The following is a 17,500-nucleotide window of genomic DNA, read 5'->3' as shown; positions in this document are numbered from 1 at the left end:
AGAAAGAACCAGACATGACTCTGGCATATGTGCTGCCGGGGATCGAACTCAGGACCTCATGCTTGAGAGTCCAAAGCCTTATCACTGCGCCACCTCCCGGACCACCCATATTACAATTTTTATGGCAGCTGGTGAGACAGCCCAACATTTAAGAGCAAGGAATTCACACTCCTGGGGCTCCCAGCCTGAGCCCTGGCGTTGCATGCATCAGATCTGGGCTCAGGGTGTCTTTCTCTCCATCTCTTTCTCTCATATGAAACTAATCTATCAATTGAAGCAAATATCATATAAAGTAAATATCAAATAAAAATAAAACATTAAAAATCACTTCTTATTGAAGAGTCTTATCACTTCCAGATCACAAATAATCTAAGTTCACAAAGGCCAGGGGAATCTTTATCTTCTGGTTCTCCCTAGTGCAGAGTCTTGGGTAGAGCTAGCAGTCAGTAAATACTTGAGTTTGAAGTTTGCTTACCCTTGATTACATTCTAGGTATCTTGCAGCAAATTTTTCCATCAATCGATCAATTTTCTGAGCTTCTCCTGGAAGACGGAATCCTTCCAGAAACATTCGAAGGGCTGAAACAAAGTCCTTTCCTGAGAAGTCGTGCTGATCCACATACGCGTACATGACTTCTTTGTTAAACTTATCATTATCTCCTAGGAACTCACCCACCTGGGTCTAAAGTACAAAAGACAGAAGTTGGTAATCTCATGGAATGTGACACTTACCACATACTCATAAATCCAAAGATTTACAGGTTTGGCACCAGGGTTTATTTCAAACATGAAACCAAATATAAACGTGTTTATATAAAAACCAAAATATTCTCCGGAGTTTAGAAAATTAAAAAGCTAATTGAATAATACCTAGGTTATTCTTAAGTTCTGCTTACATACTTATGAAAGCATTTTAAAGCAGCAATAATGTGTATCAGTAAGTTAAAGAGAAGTTTTACAGATAATGTTAAAATCAAACAATATAGTATTCTTACAGAGTCTAATCTTTCCTCTTGATGTAAAAATTGGGCAATATCTTCAGATGTAATTCCAAGCATTCCTTGTTCTTGGAGGTACTGTATCCCTCTCTTTGGTTTTTTATTAAATCTAGACAAATTGAAGTTAGAAATATTAGAAAGAAAGCCATTTGCAACTCCTATAAAGTTCTAAAAATACATAAAATAATTTTTCTACTAACACAAAGAAAATAAAAGCTTATACAATCAGCACATGAAAGTACAACAAACTTACATTACACAAGTTACATTACAAAAATTCTTTGGTATCCTCAGAAAAAGCTTCAAGTGAAAGGATTTATTTGCTTGTTTGTTTATTTATTTATTTTAACCAGAGCACTGATAGCTCTGGTTTATGGTGGTTTGGGGGATTGAACCTGGGACTTCAGAGCCTCAGGCTTGACAGTCTGTTTGTATAACCATTATGTTGTCTACCCCAAGCCTATTTTTATTTTTTACAGATGATTTCACAGACTACCTGACAATGAATAGAACTGACAAAGGATATAAACACATGAATATCTGATATTTTTAATATACATAAACACATAATCTATGCTCATCCTACCTATGTCTTTTGATCAAATTCTAAATGTCCTGTTTTTAAAATACAGAACTTGAATTCTGGTGACAGTTTTTTGTTTGTTTTCCCCATTTTGCTGCCCTTGTTATAGTTGTTACTGTTATTGTTGTCGTCGCTGTTGCTGGATAGGACAGAGAGAAATCTAGAGAGGAGGGGAAGACAGAGAGGAGGAGAAAAAGATAGACACCTGGCGCAAAGCACAAGGACCGGCTTAAGGATCCCGGTTCGAGCCCCTGGCTCCTCACCTGCGGAGGAGTAGCTTCACAGGCGGTGAAGCAGGTCTGCAGGTGTCTATCTTTCTCTCCCCCCTCTCTCCATTTCTCTCTGTTCTATCCAACAATGATGACATCAATAACAATAGTAACTACAACAATAAAAAAACCAAGGGCAACAAAGGGAATAAATAAATATGAAAAAAAAAAAAAAGGAGGGTGTAGGGCGGTAGTGCAGCAGGCTAAGCGCACGTGGCGCAAAGCGCCATTCTCCCGGTTCTAGCCCCCGGCTCCCCACCTGCAGGGGAGTGGCTTCACAGGCGGTGAAGCAGATCTGCAGGTGTCTATTTTCTCTCCCCCTCTCTTTCCCTCCTCTCTCCATTTCTCTCTGTCCTATCCAACAATGACGACATCAACAACTACAACAAAAGGAAATAAATAAATAAACAAAAAGAAAGACACCTTCAGACTTGCTTCACCGCTAGCAAAGCGACCCCCTGTAGGTGGGGAGCCGGGGACTCACGCCCTTGTGCGTTGTGCCATGGGCACTTAACCCACTGCGCTACTGCCCAGCCCCCTCTGGTGACAGTTTTAACCACAATCTGATAACATTACTTCCTTCATTAAAGGATTCCAAAATTTTCAGAATAAAGTATAAACTAGTACACAAAACCTTCCTTACTGTAACTGTTTATAGTGTTTACATCTCACCCCTCAGACCCCCCATCTCCTCCCACATAGACTATCTTAAATAGATTGCATTTTAGGACCACTTCCTCTGTATGCCTCTGCCAACTTTATCTGAAGAGAGAAATCACCTTTATGTGTAAAAATACAACTCAAATGCCACCTCTTTGTTTCCAGACATTTGCTTTTACTGCTTAATTTCTTTGGTACCTTATCACCGGTCACTTGGATAGCCCAGGAGTTCTTAATCATAAATGGTCTCAGCTCTTGCTTTGCTCATGTTCTAATGCATCCTTTAAGCTGGCAGCAAACTTATCTTACCAAAGGAGAGATCTGATGCTACTGTTCCTCACTTTAAAACCCATCAACAAGATGCCAATGCCAACAGAAATAAGGTAATTTTTAATCTGAATCCATCTCATTTCACTTCCTGTTACTGCGTTCCTTCTATATTTGCCATACTTAAGAACAGTATTCAAATGTTCACCCTTCTGTGCTAATCTTTTCATCTGAAATGTTCCCTGTCCTTCAAATAATTTTAACTCAACTATGACCATGTACATAAGTTAAAGCAGAACATCTTCACTAGGTTAAAAACAGTCCCTGGTTTCTGAAAACTTTCAATTCAATTAGATAAAATACAATTTTAAAATTATAGCAACAAAACCACTAATAATGTATTTACAAGGTTAAGAAGGTTGTGGCAAAGATCATCATGGTCTGTTTTCAGAGGAAGGTAATTATGGAACTAAGTTTTAAAAGTAATTACATCTTTTATAAACAGTAACATAAAAATGTCCCAGGCAGAGGAAGAGACCATACCAATATACAAAAGCATAAAACAACTATTCTAATAGCCCTGCATTATTGAAATAATAAAATGAAACAGAGAAGTGACATGTGATGACGTGCAGAATTCAGCAGATCAAAATTATGAAGGGGGGGAGTTGGCAGCACAGTGGCTAGAGTGTTGGACTCTTAAACACTGATCGGGCATTGTATCTGTCAGACTGACCTTCTGATTCTTTCTCACAAATAAAAATAGATACATAAAATAAAAATTATGAATGGTATGATATAGGATCAATCAGCTGTGACTTGATGCTCTAAGAGCAAGGAAGGGAGAAAGAGAAGGCTTCCATTCAAGGAAGATTATATAAGTGTGAGCAAAGTCTAGAGAACTGTCTATAGGGAAGAAATATCAAATGAAAAAAAAAAAGAACAATTACATTAGAAAAAACTGCAGAGATATCTATGAATTAATAGAATGGACTAATTAGATCGCAGCCAAAGGGAAAATCTTAGGTAACTTAGATATTAAGCAGAGGATAACAGTCTTCAAAAGACCTGTACTCTCCCCCCTCCCCCCGCCACAGGTTCTGGAAAAGGATGAACAGAGGACCTAGTGGGGGTTGTACTGTTATGCGGAAAACTGAGAAATGTTATGCATGCACAAACTACTGTATTTACTGTCGACTATAAAACATTAATACCCCAATAAATAAAATAATAAAAAGAACTATAAGATAAGAGGAGTAAAATTCCACACATTTCCCACCACCAGAGTTCCATATCCCATCCTCTCCACTTTCCTATTCTTTATCTCTTTGGGAGTATGGATGCAGGATCATTATGGGGTACAGAAGGTGAAAAGTCTAAAAAAAAAAAAAGTCTTCAAAAGAAATACAGACACAATCCAATTTCTGTTTTATTTTTGGTTTTGGATTGCAAAGTTGGTAACAGACACTGACAATTTTGTTTATAGATACGGGAAATATGATAAGTTATATAATGCCTAATAGAAATAAATACTCAACAGGCAAGTATAGGTATGTTTGGAGTTTCTCATATAGGAGAAGATATAAATGAGAAACGGCTGAGGAAAAATAACCCAGGAAATGCTAAGATGTATGCAGGAAGAAAATCAGCCTATGGCAAGACAGGTAAGTCATTACTAGAAAGGTAGGATGGGGGTGGGGTGGGGTGGGGGCTGGAGGGTTGGGCAGTTAAGGCAGGCAGTAGCGCACCAGGTTAAACATACACAATACAAAGCGCAAGGATCCCGGTTCAAGCCCCCAGCTCCCTACTTGCAGGGGAGTCACTTCACAAGTGGTCAAGTGGTGAGCAGAGCAAAGCATCATCAGTGTCTATAAGAAGCAGAAGGCATGTCCAATGCACTTTGAAGTCTTACGATGACATAAGGACTTCAAGTTCTCCGACTTTGGCAAACTTTATATATAATATTCTCTATGAGCACAGAACCATTTATCACACAACACTATTTCTAAAACCATATGCCCACATTTAGACTATAATCTTGACTACAAGGATCAGTGCCTTCATGGTTCTTAGCACACATAATGTATATCTCCTGTGAATATCTTATTCTCCTAACATAATGGGCCGAGCAGAAGTTGGGCTTCTAAAGAATTAAGTGATATTTCATTCATCTGGCTTCCACAGGGCCTTTTATCTGCCTGGGCAAGATGAAACACTAACAAATATTGATGAAAAAAATTAGAATGGGTAACTTATGGTTACTTCTGGAAATTTTAGAATCCTGATATATACAGGTACACTTTATCAACTGGTAAAGAATGCTTTAAAAACAGGTATTTGAGGGTGGGGGTAGACAGCATAATGGTTGTGCAAAGAGACGCTCATGCCTGAGGCTCTAAAGTCCCAGGTTCAATCCCCAGAACCATCATAAACCAGAGCTAAGCAGTGCTCTAGTAAACAAACAAACAAACAAACAAACAAACAAACAGGTATTTGAGCATTTGCTAAAAGGTGTATCTTAAGATTCATGCAGAAATGCTTTTGAGCTACAGTAGCAAAACTAAGCAAACACACAAGGCGATTTGTAACAGTCTGAGTGTAGTAATAACATTCATGGACAAAGGACAAGTGCCCTTCCCCCGCCCCCCATAGTTAATTCCTTAAAAGAAAAGTGGGAAGTTAGAAGTAGGAAAGCAGAATGGTATTATTCAAATATGTACTAATCCAAGAAGAAACTGATCTCACTCAGCTTATATAGGAAAACTGTTTTTACAATATCAGAGATTGGCAGAACAATCAAGTTGGGAAGGGAAGGAATCATCCTGTCAAAGTGAAGCCAGTAACAATAGATTAATAGATGCTACTAGAATTTAAAAGTTCTTTAATTGTCACTTTCTTAGGAAATACAATATGGAATTTCATCACTGAGGTTCATCAACTGGGGCCAGGTGGTGGCATACCTGGTTAAACATACACATTACAGTACACAAGGGCCTGTGTTTAAGCCCCTGGTCCCCACCTGTGGGGGGGAAGCTTCATGAATGGTGAAGCAGGGCTGTAGGTGTCTCTCTTTTTCAATTTTTATTATTAGTATTATTTTTGCCTCCAGGACTATCACTGGGGCTCAGTGCCTGCATTACAAATCCACTGTTCCTGGAGGCTATTTTTCCCATTCTGTTGCCCTTGCTATTGTTATTGCTGTAATAGCTGTTAGTGCTGGACAGGACAGAGAAAAATTGAGAAAGGAGGGGGAGAGTGGGGGGAAGACAGGCACCTGCTGGTTCACTACTTGTGAAGTGGCCCCCCTATAGGTGGGGAGCCAGGAGCTCAAACAGGGATCCTTGCAACCATCCTTGTGCTTTGCGCCATGTGCACTTAACCTGCTGTGCTACCACCTGGCCCCAGTCTCTCTCCTTCCCCATCTTCTCCTCCCATCTCAATTTCTCTCTCTCTATCCAATAATAAATAAATAAAAATATTTTAAAAAAACACAGCAGAATCAAATTTCTTTAAAAAGAGAAAGATTTAGTACAAAGGTAATTTAACGTGCACTGTCAGGGTTCATTTTAGCTATACCATAGTGAACAGGAGTTGCTGCACAAGGAGACACTAGTTATCTTCAAAGAGGAGAACTACACCCCATCCGACTTACTTATGGTGGTAGTAAGAAAAGAACAACAACAAAAAGAGTCTAAAAATGTAGAGGAATCCAGGTTAAGGGTGGCACAGAATTGTTAGGAGGATCGAACTAGTGTTTCCTCTTAAAGTCAACACTCACAAATCTATTCCTTGTTCTATGATTTCTTTTTGTTGCTTGAGGACCTCAAATTGTTCTGGATTATCAGTGCCAGACATCTGTGTGCTATAGCTGCCTATTCCTGATGACGACGTCGACTCCAGAGAGTTTAAACTTCCATATCTGTTTATTGTCTCAGGGTGCTTAATTTCACTTGTCTCTTGCTCTGAAGGTTTTTCCTGACCTGTAAGTAGAAAAACTGATTCAGTAAAAACATATAAAAGGTAAAAACAAAACAAAAAAACCCTCAAATAAAGGTAAGATAATCCGATCTTATCTATATATTTAACACAGATTTAAAAGTAGGTGTTGTAACAAATGATAAGCGCTGATATCAAACCACTGAAATTAATATGTGCAGGCTGTATTATTAAATGTTGTTTTTCCTTTTTGTAGTTGTGAATATCCACTGCGTTTCTTCTCTCAGCTCATGTCATGTCATGTCTCACAGTAGCTTTCAGTCTTTTTTCTCCCCCATCCCGGTTTTTGTTGTTGTTGCCGGGGTTATCATAGGGGCTTGGTGCCTACACAACAAATCCACTATTCTCACCCCCTTATTTTATTTGTTAGGATAGAGACAAATGGGGAGGAGGAAGAGAGAAACATACGCAGCACTGTTTCCCTATTCATGAAGTTTCCCCTCATGCAAGTGGGGACTGGGGGCTTGAACTTGGGTTCTTGTACATGGTAACATGCACTAAACTCGGTGAATCACCGTCTAGACCCCATGAGCTATTCTCTGAGTAAGGATAATCATCAAATACATATGAACAATTTAAAATTCCTTTTTAAATTTTTTTTTTTTAATTTATCTATTGGGTAGAGACTATCAGAAATTGAGAGGGGAGGCGGAGACAGAGAGGAAGAGAGACAGAGAGACACCTACAGTTCTGCGTCACCACTTGCAAAGCTTTCCCCCTGTAGGTGGGGACCAGGGGCTTGAACCTGGGTTCTTAAGCATTGTAACATATGCACTCAACCTGGTGCACCACCACCTGGCCCCAACAATTTAAAATCCTTAAAGCATATTGTTACTTCAATACCAACCACACAAAAACATTCATTTTAAAGGGACATATACGCCCCTGTGCTCACATATGCATTATTCACAACAGCCAAAAAGTAGAGGCAACCTAAATGTCCACTAGAAAAACTAGATTAAAAAAAAATAATGGCTTATATATTCAGTGGAATACTACTGTGCAATTAAAAAGCTAATTATTATGCCTTCCAGGACAAAAGTGGGCAGAATGGTGACAGAAAACTGATGGTTTCACTCATATGTGGAGTATAGAGAATTAAAACACATGAACTTACAAAAAGTAAATGAATAAAATAAGTATTAAATTTTCTATAAGACTTTCTGAGGGGGTAGGGTGGTAGCGCAGCAGGTTAAGTGCACATGGCGCAAAGCGCGAAGATCCTGGTTTGAGCCCCAAACTCCCTACCTGCAGGGGGGTCGCTTCACAGGCCATGAAGCAGGCCTACAGGTGTCTGTCTTTCTCTCTCCTCTAGATTTCTCTCTGTCCTATCTAAAAGCAACAACAACAGCAATGACAACAATAATAATAATGACAACAACAAGGGTAACAACAAGGGCAACAAAATGGGAATAATGGCCTCCAGGAGCAGTGGATTCATAGTGCAGGCACCGAGCCCCAGCAATAACCCTGGAGGCAAAAAAAAAAAAAAAAAAAAAAACTTTCTGAGAACTATAGTGGTTATCAAGGACACAGAACTTTGTTGGATATGGTGTGGAATGATACCCCCATGAACTTTTAAGATCATAACCACTATTAAATCACTAAGAAAAAGACTTCAAACTATACTGGCTTTTATGTTTCTTCTATAAATAGCTATTAACAAAGTTGCACTAGTATGGTTCATTTTAATACTGAAAAATATTTTAGGAAGATTCAGAAAGAGAAAAATCTGAAGTTGTGAAATTTACAAATCTGAAATTTTGAAATTTATAATTTATAAATCTGAAGTTGTGAAATTTATAATTTTAATTACTTTCATGAGAGACTAGATCATAACTCTATGCTCTGGTATGTATAATGCCAGGAACTAGACTGACGGCCACATGCATGCAAGTCCTGCACGCTACCACTGAGAAATCTCACAGCTAGGAAACTCAGAGTACTTCTTCTTCTAGCGTTTGCCCTTCTTCCGTAGCCAGTCAACAGCGTCAGGTTGAGCCTGATGTAAAGTTTCGAGACCTCATGCAAGTGAATGAAGTCAGAATAGAGGCTACCTCTTCATGAAATAACTGAATAAAAACATAATAAACCTGGTGCAATGGTATCTGCAACTATCCTCCAAAGTGTAATCTACTTAAAATAATAAAGAATTATAAGTTAAAAATGTCACCTTACCAAGAGTTGTCTGAGAGTTGGGATTTACATACTGATCCTTGCTCCACTCAACCATACACTTCAAAATTGAAACTAAACATTCTAAGCCTTTTTTCCTCAGGCTCAATTCCTAAAAAACATAATAAAATAAAACCAAGATGACTCCTTAAGCAGGGCATACAGTTCTTGCTTGACAAATTTTAAATTTGAAAATGTGCTTAGAATTCTTACCTGAACATTACTCATGCCAAGTTCCTGACTACCCCGTCCTTGAGCAATTTTTGATAGATCATTCACTAGTCTTTCAAATATATTTGCTGCATTTAAGTCACAATCATAATTTACATAAATATCCACTACACTCTGAGCATCTGCAACAACATAATAATTTTTTAACAAAGACAATTAGTATAGGAATCTATGTGGTCTTTTAACTATCTCAGAAGGAAAAAATGAAGATAATCTCAAATACCTGCACAAATCCTTGTCAGTGTTTGTATAACCATCCATTTGTGATCAAATGAGCTGGTAGAAGTTTCCAAAATATATAAGAAAATTTCTTTAAAGAAGACCTGTATTAAGGAGAAAATTCTATGTAACATACTGTGTATAAGTCATGTATGTGATCACTTTTTTAAGTAACCCAAAGGTGAAGAGAACAAATTAGGACCCAGATTTCTCAAGAGTTCACATCTTTTTAGAGTTCCATCACTAAAACATCAGGACTAAAACTATTTGGATGGGTGACTTAAGCTAGCCTTTGCATAGGGACACTGAATTTTCTATTACTAAGTTTGGTTTGTCATCACAAAGCTACTACAATGAAATATACAAAGACTTAAGAGTCCCTCTGAGTGATAAGTTCTTGAACATATTTATAAAATTAACATAACTAGGGCTTTACTCTTAAACACTCTCAGGTAGCATAAATTGTATTCTTACTTATCAGTTATGTATTTCAAAAATATAATTTTAAGCAAGATTACCTGTTCCTAAATTTAAAAGTATATATGACATTATAATTCACAAAATATAAATATCTAATTCTCCGATACTATCATATTTTTATAATTACATACAAAAGTAGATATCTCTATGGTCTCAAAAGTACATCTATCCTTTCACTATTTTTTATACCAAATACTATCAAGCACAAAGGAGTTAATCAACCTAGTAAAATTAACTTAAGAGCTAAGTCTCAGATTCAAACTAATTTTGAAAAAGTAACTGAAAACCAACCAACAAATTAACTTTTATTTTTTTATTTTATTGTTTTTAACCAGAGCACTGTTCAGTTCTGGCTTATGGTGGTGTGGGCGATTGAACCTGGGCCTGGGACATGGGAGCCGCAGGCATGAGAGAGTCTCTTTGCATAACCATTATGCTATATACCCTTGCTCAACAAATTAACATTTAGGGGACATATGCATTAGAAATTCTGAAAAATCCTACCTGTAACATTGGGTTGTTTACACAAAAATGAGTCATGACCTTTCCTATATCCCAATATAATGATAGCTCTTCTCTCGCCTCCCCAACCCCCAAATCAAGTGGAAAAACACTTTTTTTTTTTTGGAGTTTCAGTGGTAAGATTTTAAAAAAAAATGTCAAAAAATTGATTTCATGAGAGAAAGAGAACAAAGTACTACTCAGGTCTAGCATATGCAGCACAGGGAACAGAACATGGGCTCAGGCAGGAAAGTCCTGTGCTCTACTGCTCAGCTATTTCCCAGGCCTTGAAGATAGTTCCTAACCATGCTGCTGCTAATCTACTACCAAAAATCTTAGCAGATTTTAGAATTATGGTATCTAGTGGCCCAGAAGATGGGACAGTGGCTAGAGTACTAGTCTTGGAAATATGGGTTCCCAAAGGCATAGTATATATTTAGAGCTTTCTTTTAAGTTAGCCAAATTCACTACATATAAGTAACAGCGAAACTATCCTGAGAACCTAATTAATTAAAGACAGCTAGAATCATTCAAATAGTATAAATTCTTTGAAAGCAGGGCATGCACTGTAATTTGATTTTACATTCTTTTATCTAAGCTTTTTTTCTTTTCTTTTTTTTTTTAAAGAGGAGAGCAAGAGGGACAGACATATAGAAAAGAGAGGTAATACAGCATCTTCCCATCATCTAGGGAGCCCTCACTCTTCTCTGTACTTCCATGATGGGCCAGGGCATGAAGCCAGGAACCATGCATAATATGGTGTGTGCTCTACCAAGTGATCTGGCTTCCAGCTCCTGAGTTTCCATCTTAAGATTACCTAGTGATTGGTATTTTGTAGGTACCACATGCTTATTTAATGGGTAATTTAAAAAAAGAACAAAAGAAAAAAGTAAGTACATAGCATGGCAACATATAAAAATTATTACATCTCTGATAAAGTTCTTGTTACTAGTACTCTCACTTAACAAAAAACAAGTAAAATACTCAAGAATGCCTAGATGAAGAACATACCTCAATCTGCATCTTCAGATGTGTCTTGAAATTTGACAACAATGTAAGAAATATGGAAAGAGAAAGTTCAAAAACCTCTGGAACAGATGAGACTCCATTTTTTGAAAGTGCAACACATAGATACTGCTTAATAGCATTAATAAACATCTCATTTGTCCTGAAAACAGGTCCTGCATTCTGCAGAATGGACAGAAGTAACTGCAATGAAAGAATCTTGGATCGTAACTCATGAGACCTAAAATGTGAAAAAGAAGGCACAGTATGTGGACAAATTTAGCATTATGATAACAATAGGATGTTCCAAAGAAATTTCCTGGTAAACACTTTAAGTCATTTAAATAGAGGCAAAAAAGTACAGCATAATAAAGAACATAAAGTATGTGAGGAAGTGCAGCCACGGCTGACAGGCAGTTCTACTCAAGTTTTCTTGTACCACACAGAATTCAGATATTCAAAGCGGTAAAATAATCATTTACATGCATTTAGCATCAGTTTCTTTTAGCAAGAAAAAAATAATTTAAAGATATAAGCATTGTTCCTTTCTCATGACCTTATTTCATTTTTCTGAAATCATTATGGGGCCAAGAAATAGCTCATCCAGTAGAGTTCAAATATTACCATGTGTGAAGAGGACCTGGGTTCAATCTCCCAGACCTGCAATTGAGAAGCTTCGAGTGGTGGAGCAGTACTGCACGTATGTCTGTTTTTGCTCTCTCACTCTCACCCTGTGTCTTGCCTCTATCCAAAATAAATAAATAAATAAGAGAAAGGGAAGAAAAAAGTAGAGCCATGATGTAGGTACTTAGCAATAATCCTGGTGGTAAATAAAATTAAAACAGAAAAATGTATTTTAAACATAAAGTGCAATATTTAGTATAAAGTGGTTCCAATGTACTGTTTATATTACTTAAAAATTCTAAACATTCCCCAGATTCCCATTTAGCAATACAACCCCCACTATGGGGAATGTTATGCATGTAAAAAAAAAAAAAAGAAGTAGAAACGCAAAGCAGAAATTGACTGAAAAAAAAAAAATTCTAAACACAAATAAGTTTCAGTTGAATTGACAAACTATAGCACAAAAAAATTAAAAGAATAGAAGCCAATCACCACCAAAACCAGGTTCTAGTGTCATGGCAGAAATACTTAGGACTAATAAGGACTCTTTTAGTGATATTGTGTGTGTGTGTGTGTGTGTGTGTGTGTGTGTGTGTGTGTGTGTATTTGTGAATTATAAAAATGCTAAAATTTAGAAAAATACATCTGATGGAAATATAAAAAGTGATGCTTATCTTAGCATACTTCTTGCTTACCAAAGAGAAAGGTTTCATCTTGGGGGATTTTTCAGATTGTTTTTATAAGAATAAAATATATTATCCTAGTAGTGTTATAGCTCTTTTAGAATTTGTCTAGCAGGTCTTCTGGTTTCTACCAGAAGGGCCCCAATAAAGTAAGTAAGTAAGTAAATATATATATATATATATATATATATATTCCTATTTTGTTTTGTTTTTTGCTTTTATAAGCCAGGGCACTACACATCTATGATATCCCTACTTCTACTTTTTTATTCAGACAGAGACATAGAAAAACACCACACTACTAGAGTTGCCCCTAGTGCCATGGCATTGCCTGTAGTACCAAACTTGGGTCACATGAATGGCAAGGCAGGTAGGTACCTTACCTGGTGAGCTATGTCTCTGGCAGTATCTTTCATTATGATTCTAAAGATTCATTTCCCTTAGGTTTTTATCATCTTTTGAACTTTAGCTTTCAGCAACCTTGCATGAGTCATGCTGGAATCTAAGCTACATTAACTACAAAGTCACTTAAGAATTTGTTAATCATTTAAGAATTGGCTAATCACTTAGGAATTTATTAGTCAATCATTCAGTACTTATTAAGTACCATTTTCCTGGAATACTTAACAAAATTCTCTGAGTATACTTTGGGAAATAGTGGAAGGTATCTTATCTAAGCAGTTTGAAATTTTACTATTCTTACTGCTTCTCAATGATTTGTTTACAACCCGGGTCTCTGGCATATACAACTTTCACCACTTGGGGCTGTTTTTTTATTTAGACAAAAAGAAAGATGGGGGGGGGGGAGACAGAGACAGAGACACCACAGCACCAAAACTTCCTCTCCTTTCATAGCACCTCCCAAATAGTGTTGGGGCTCAAACTTGGGCCACATATGCCTTACATGGTAAGATATCTTCCCAACTTCTGTTATTTAAAAAAAATAAAGTAACATGGTTGGGTGATGGCACATATCACTGCACACAAGGATTGGGATTTAAGTTCCCATTCCCTAACTACAAGGAAGAAACTTCATAGATAGTGTTACAAGTACCTCTCTGGTGGGAGAAAAAAAAAGTGGTGGAGGAGAGACAAAAAATATGAATCTTACAAGAAAATTTAGACTTTTAAAAATTTCTTTTAAATTACTTTTATTTATTGGATAGAGACAGCCAGAAATCGAGAGGGAAGGGGGAGACAGAGAGGGAGAGAGACAGAGAGACACCTGCAGCACTGCTTCACGACTTGTGAAGCTTTCCCTCTGCAGGTGGAGACCAGAGGCTTGAACCTAGGTCCTTGCACACTGTAACATGTGCGCCCACCAGGTGTGCACCACCCAAGACTGTTTTACCAGTTGCAAGCTTCATAAACTTCGTCAAACAGAACTGTTAATGACTTACTTTGGATCTGGTGGTCCATCTGAAAGTGGTTTCATTGAGAGTTTACATAATGACCTGAATACTAAAAAGGCATCCTTTTGCAAAATGTGGGAAAACTTAGCACCAGGTGAAGGTCCTGAAGAATTTCCGGATTCCTGAAAAAGTTACATATCATATAAGTAAAGATATTTGTCAGTACTACTGATTTAATTCTCTTATGTATTTTATTTAATTCAGTAGTAGGTGATGGGTAAGGTTCTCCCATTTATGAAAAAGGAAACCAGATAAAGTATATGCAGGGGTTTTTTTTCTTTCTTTGTTTTTTTCTGGTAGGCTCCCTTTAGCAATTTAAAAACTTCAGTCTAGGTTGGCAAAATAGTTCACCTGGAAACTGCACCTCCCTCGCCATGCATATGCCCCAGGTTGAAGGCCAGCACCTCACCACACTGAAGGAAGTCTCAGCTATAGTGTCTCTCCTTCTCTGTTTCTCTGAAAAGTCAGACCAGAGCAGTGAAGCCCATGTGATGATAAATAAATATATTCTCAAAAATATTCCCCCTTCCTCACCAAGTAAACTCTTTAAAAGTTCAAGTTACAAACATAACTAGCACATCATGCCTCAACAATGGCCCAAGTGGTGTTTTCCACTGTCAATGAAGGTTTTGAATTTTCATTGTATTTTACTTCTATCTACCTGTATAGTTCTATATAATATAATGGAGATTCTCATGGCAAAGTTTTAAACTTACTCACTGATAAAAGTCAACAAGATCAAGGGAACTTACCCCTGTGTATGGAACACTGATTTGGGTTAGATCACCCTTATCTACAATGATAAAAATGAAGGGTAGGATGGATGAAGATGGCCTATCCCTAGAGTGTTACTGATTCATTGTATGTCCAGACAAAGATAAGATGAAGTTCCCTATACCTCTGAAAGTTCTTCCGATGATACTAGAAATATTATAAATTATGATAGTGTTCCTTTTATTATTTTATTTATATGCATCACCACAGACTTGACTCACATTGAGAAAAAGAGACAAAGAAGAGAGAGGCATCACAGCACATCACTGCTCTACCATCAAAGGAGCTTCCCGTGGCTATCCATGGTGTTCCCACATGGAGCTAGGGTTTAAACCCAGGGTCAATGCGCAGCAGTGTGTGAAATCTACTGGCTGACTACACATACTTCCCAGCCCTAAGAATGCTCTTTTAAAATGTAATTTCAAGATGGGAGCATAGGGAAGATGTAAGTACGTATAAAACAATCCTTAGGGTTGAAAATTTAGCTATCAGTATAAAAACCACTTTGATTTATACCAGTAAGAAAAAAAAAAATCCAAGCTTTTGTTTTCTCAAACTTACATCAGCAAGTGTTACCAACTGAAAATATTCACTACAAGGTGTTGGTTGGTTGTCTAGAAATTTATCAGCTTTATTCATGTTACTTCCCCTCCCCCTATTTATACCTGAGTATCATTGGAAGAGACAGACAATCTGTCATCAGGTAAGGACGGCGTATATGCAACAGAAATTGGTGTTCCTGGAATTCCATTTGCTTGAATATTTTCACTGTCACTACCATCCTCTATAGTCCCAATGCTGCCATCTGTACTTGCATTCACAGTAGTTCTTTCTCCCATATCTGTTACAGTAAAAAATAGTAATAAAATAAAATATATAGCAAGTTTACCTGACTTAACTAAATTGTTTCTAAAAAAGAATGAAGTAATTAAAATGAAAGAGTGGCAGAAAAGTAGTGTGTAACAGTCACCATTTAAAGATTAGCATACTAGTAAGCATGCATTTGAAGTTTATCCAAATATGATCCTTAACAATAAAACACACTCAGCTGATGAAAAGCTAAAAGGATGTGCCAAAGCCAAAGTTTATATTCAGTCTATTTGCTGGCCTTTACTAAGCTGGGTACAAATGAATATTAATGCTTTGAAATGCCAAATGAAATGCCTCAAAAAACCTCCCAAATCAAATATGATAGGAAATACCGAGGAAAGAATTTTCTTTTCTATAGCCTTTAGTTTGCTAATGCTGGGGCCAGGTGGTAGTGTACCCCATTACATGCACACGTTATCATGTACAAGGACCTGGAGTCAAGTCCTGGTTGCCACCTGCGTGGGGGAAGTTTCAGGTGAGTGAAGCAGTACTGCAGGTCTCTCTCCCTCTCTATTTTCCCCCTCCCCTCTCAAGTTCTCTTTGTCCTATCAAGTCAGAGAGAGAAAAAAAAAAAACTCTGCTAATGCTCTCCAAAGGAGTTGTGTAATATGCAGTGTTTAGAGTTTTTGTTTTACCACAGGTAAACAAAGGTCACCTCTACTTTTCTAGAATACCTACTAATATAATAGATACAAACTTTTTGCAATAAATACTTTTAAGATAAAAGTAAATTCTTTGCAACACAGATATGGAAATAATGGTCTATACGGCTGCACAGTGTTCATTATGTCACTCGAAGCAATTATATTTGCAATATAACTAGAAACAGCTTTCAGAACAAACACAAATAATACTACAGTAGTTTCAGAACTATTTTAGTTACAATATATAATATTTTGGGGGGGCAAAAGCAACACATATATGTCTGTGACCAAAATTCAGGAAACTAGTGTCTTCCCCTTCCTTCCCTGCCCCCCAATTCCAAAACCGCTTTACTTAGGAAATGTTGACTTACAGAATTGTTGTTGTCAGGCCATATCTCTACATTTCCCCAAGACAGCTGTCAGTACATTTCACTCTAAACCAAACCAATATTTGGTCCCAACAGAGGTCCCCAAAGTCCCCGTTAGTGCTTCTTCTTTTCCCCTGCTTTTTTTCATAAATTTAAAAAAATCTTTATTTGATAGAGACAGCCAGAAACTGAGAGGAAGCGGGAAACAGAGAGAGGAGACAGATACCTGCAGCACTGCTTCATCACTTGTGAAGCTTTCCCCCTGCAGGTGGGGAGCAGGGGCTCGAACCCGGCTCCTTATGCACTGTAACCCGCGCGCTCAAGCAGGTGCGCCACCGCCCTATCTCTTCTTTTCCCCTTCTGAGCCTCCAAGTCTGCTGTGACACATTACAATCCACTGGAGATCCACCCTGTGTATTCCTTGGCTTTGTTTCTCAGATCTCATCCGTGAGTGAGATCATCTGGTATTCTGTCCTCCCCCAGGAAACTAGTTCTTTCATGCAATTACAATAAACTATAGGCTAGCATAAGGAAAATACACTACAAGAAGCACAGAACTAGGAATATGAATAATCTGTGTTTCAATCATGTGTATACATTTAACTGATACATTATTTCTTCTTTCTTTCTTAACAAAGATAATGTCTATGAAGACTCACCAACACAAAGATACACATCCATACAATATAGAAAATCACAATTGGTTCTCAATAAATAGTAGTTAGGAATCTTGCTAACAACT

General features: G+C 37.4%; 1 protein-coding gene and 1 non-coding gene across 2 annotated transcripts in view; one reads left to right on the top strand and one right to left on the bottom strand.

The window, feature by feature from the left end:
- ARFGEF1 (ADP ribosylation factor guanine nucleotide exchange factor 1) overlaps window positions 1-17,500 on the bottom strand; it is a 119,927-nt gene that overhangs the window by 42,415 nt on the left and 60,012 nt on the right. Inside the window, exons 8-16 of the mRNA XM_060202294.1 lie at window positions 15,542-15,717; window positions 14,091-14,224; window positions 11,390-11,624; window positions 9,402-9,501; window positions 9,161-9,300; window positions 8,951-9,059; window positions 6,555-6,756; window positions 995-1,106; window positions 476-681 (exon numbers count right to left, since the gene is read on the bottom strand). Coding sequence (XP_060058277.1) covers window positions 476-681; window positions 995-1,106; window positions 6,555-6,756; window positions 8,951-9,059; window positions 9,161-9,300; window positions 9,402-9,501; window positions 11,390-11,624; window positions 14,091-14,224; window positions 15,542-15,717 — 1,414 coding nt within the window. The remainder of the gene's footprint in view (window positions 1-475; window positions 682-994; window positions 1,107-6,554; window positions 6,757-8,950; window positions 9,060-9,160; window positions 9,301-9,401; window positions 9,502-11,389; window positions 11,625-14,090; window positions 14,225-15,541; window positions 15,718-17,500) is intronic.
- LOC132542833 (U7 small nuclear RNA) lies at window positions 12,772-12,834 on the top strand. The gene has a single exon (XR_009553803.1). It is a non-coding gene; the product is annotated as a U7 small nuclear RNA (small nuclear RNA).

The sequence above is a fragment of the Erinaceus europaeus genome, chromosome 1, assembly GCF_950295315.1.
Source record: "Erinaceus europaeus chromosome 1, mEriEur2.1, whole genome shotgun sequence".
In the NCBI taxonomy this organism is placed as follows: Eukaryota; Metazoa; Chordata; class Mammalia; order Eulipotyphla; family Erinaceidae; genus Erinaceus; species Erinaceus europaeus.
Note: the sequence above shows the minus strand (reverse complement) of the source record. Positions and strands in the feature narration are given on the sequence as shown.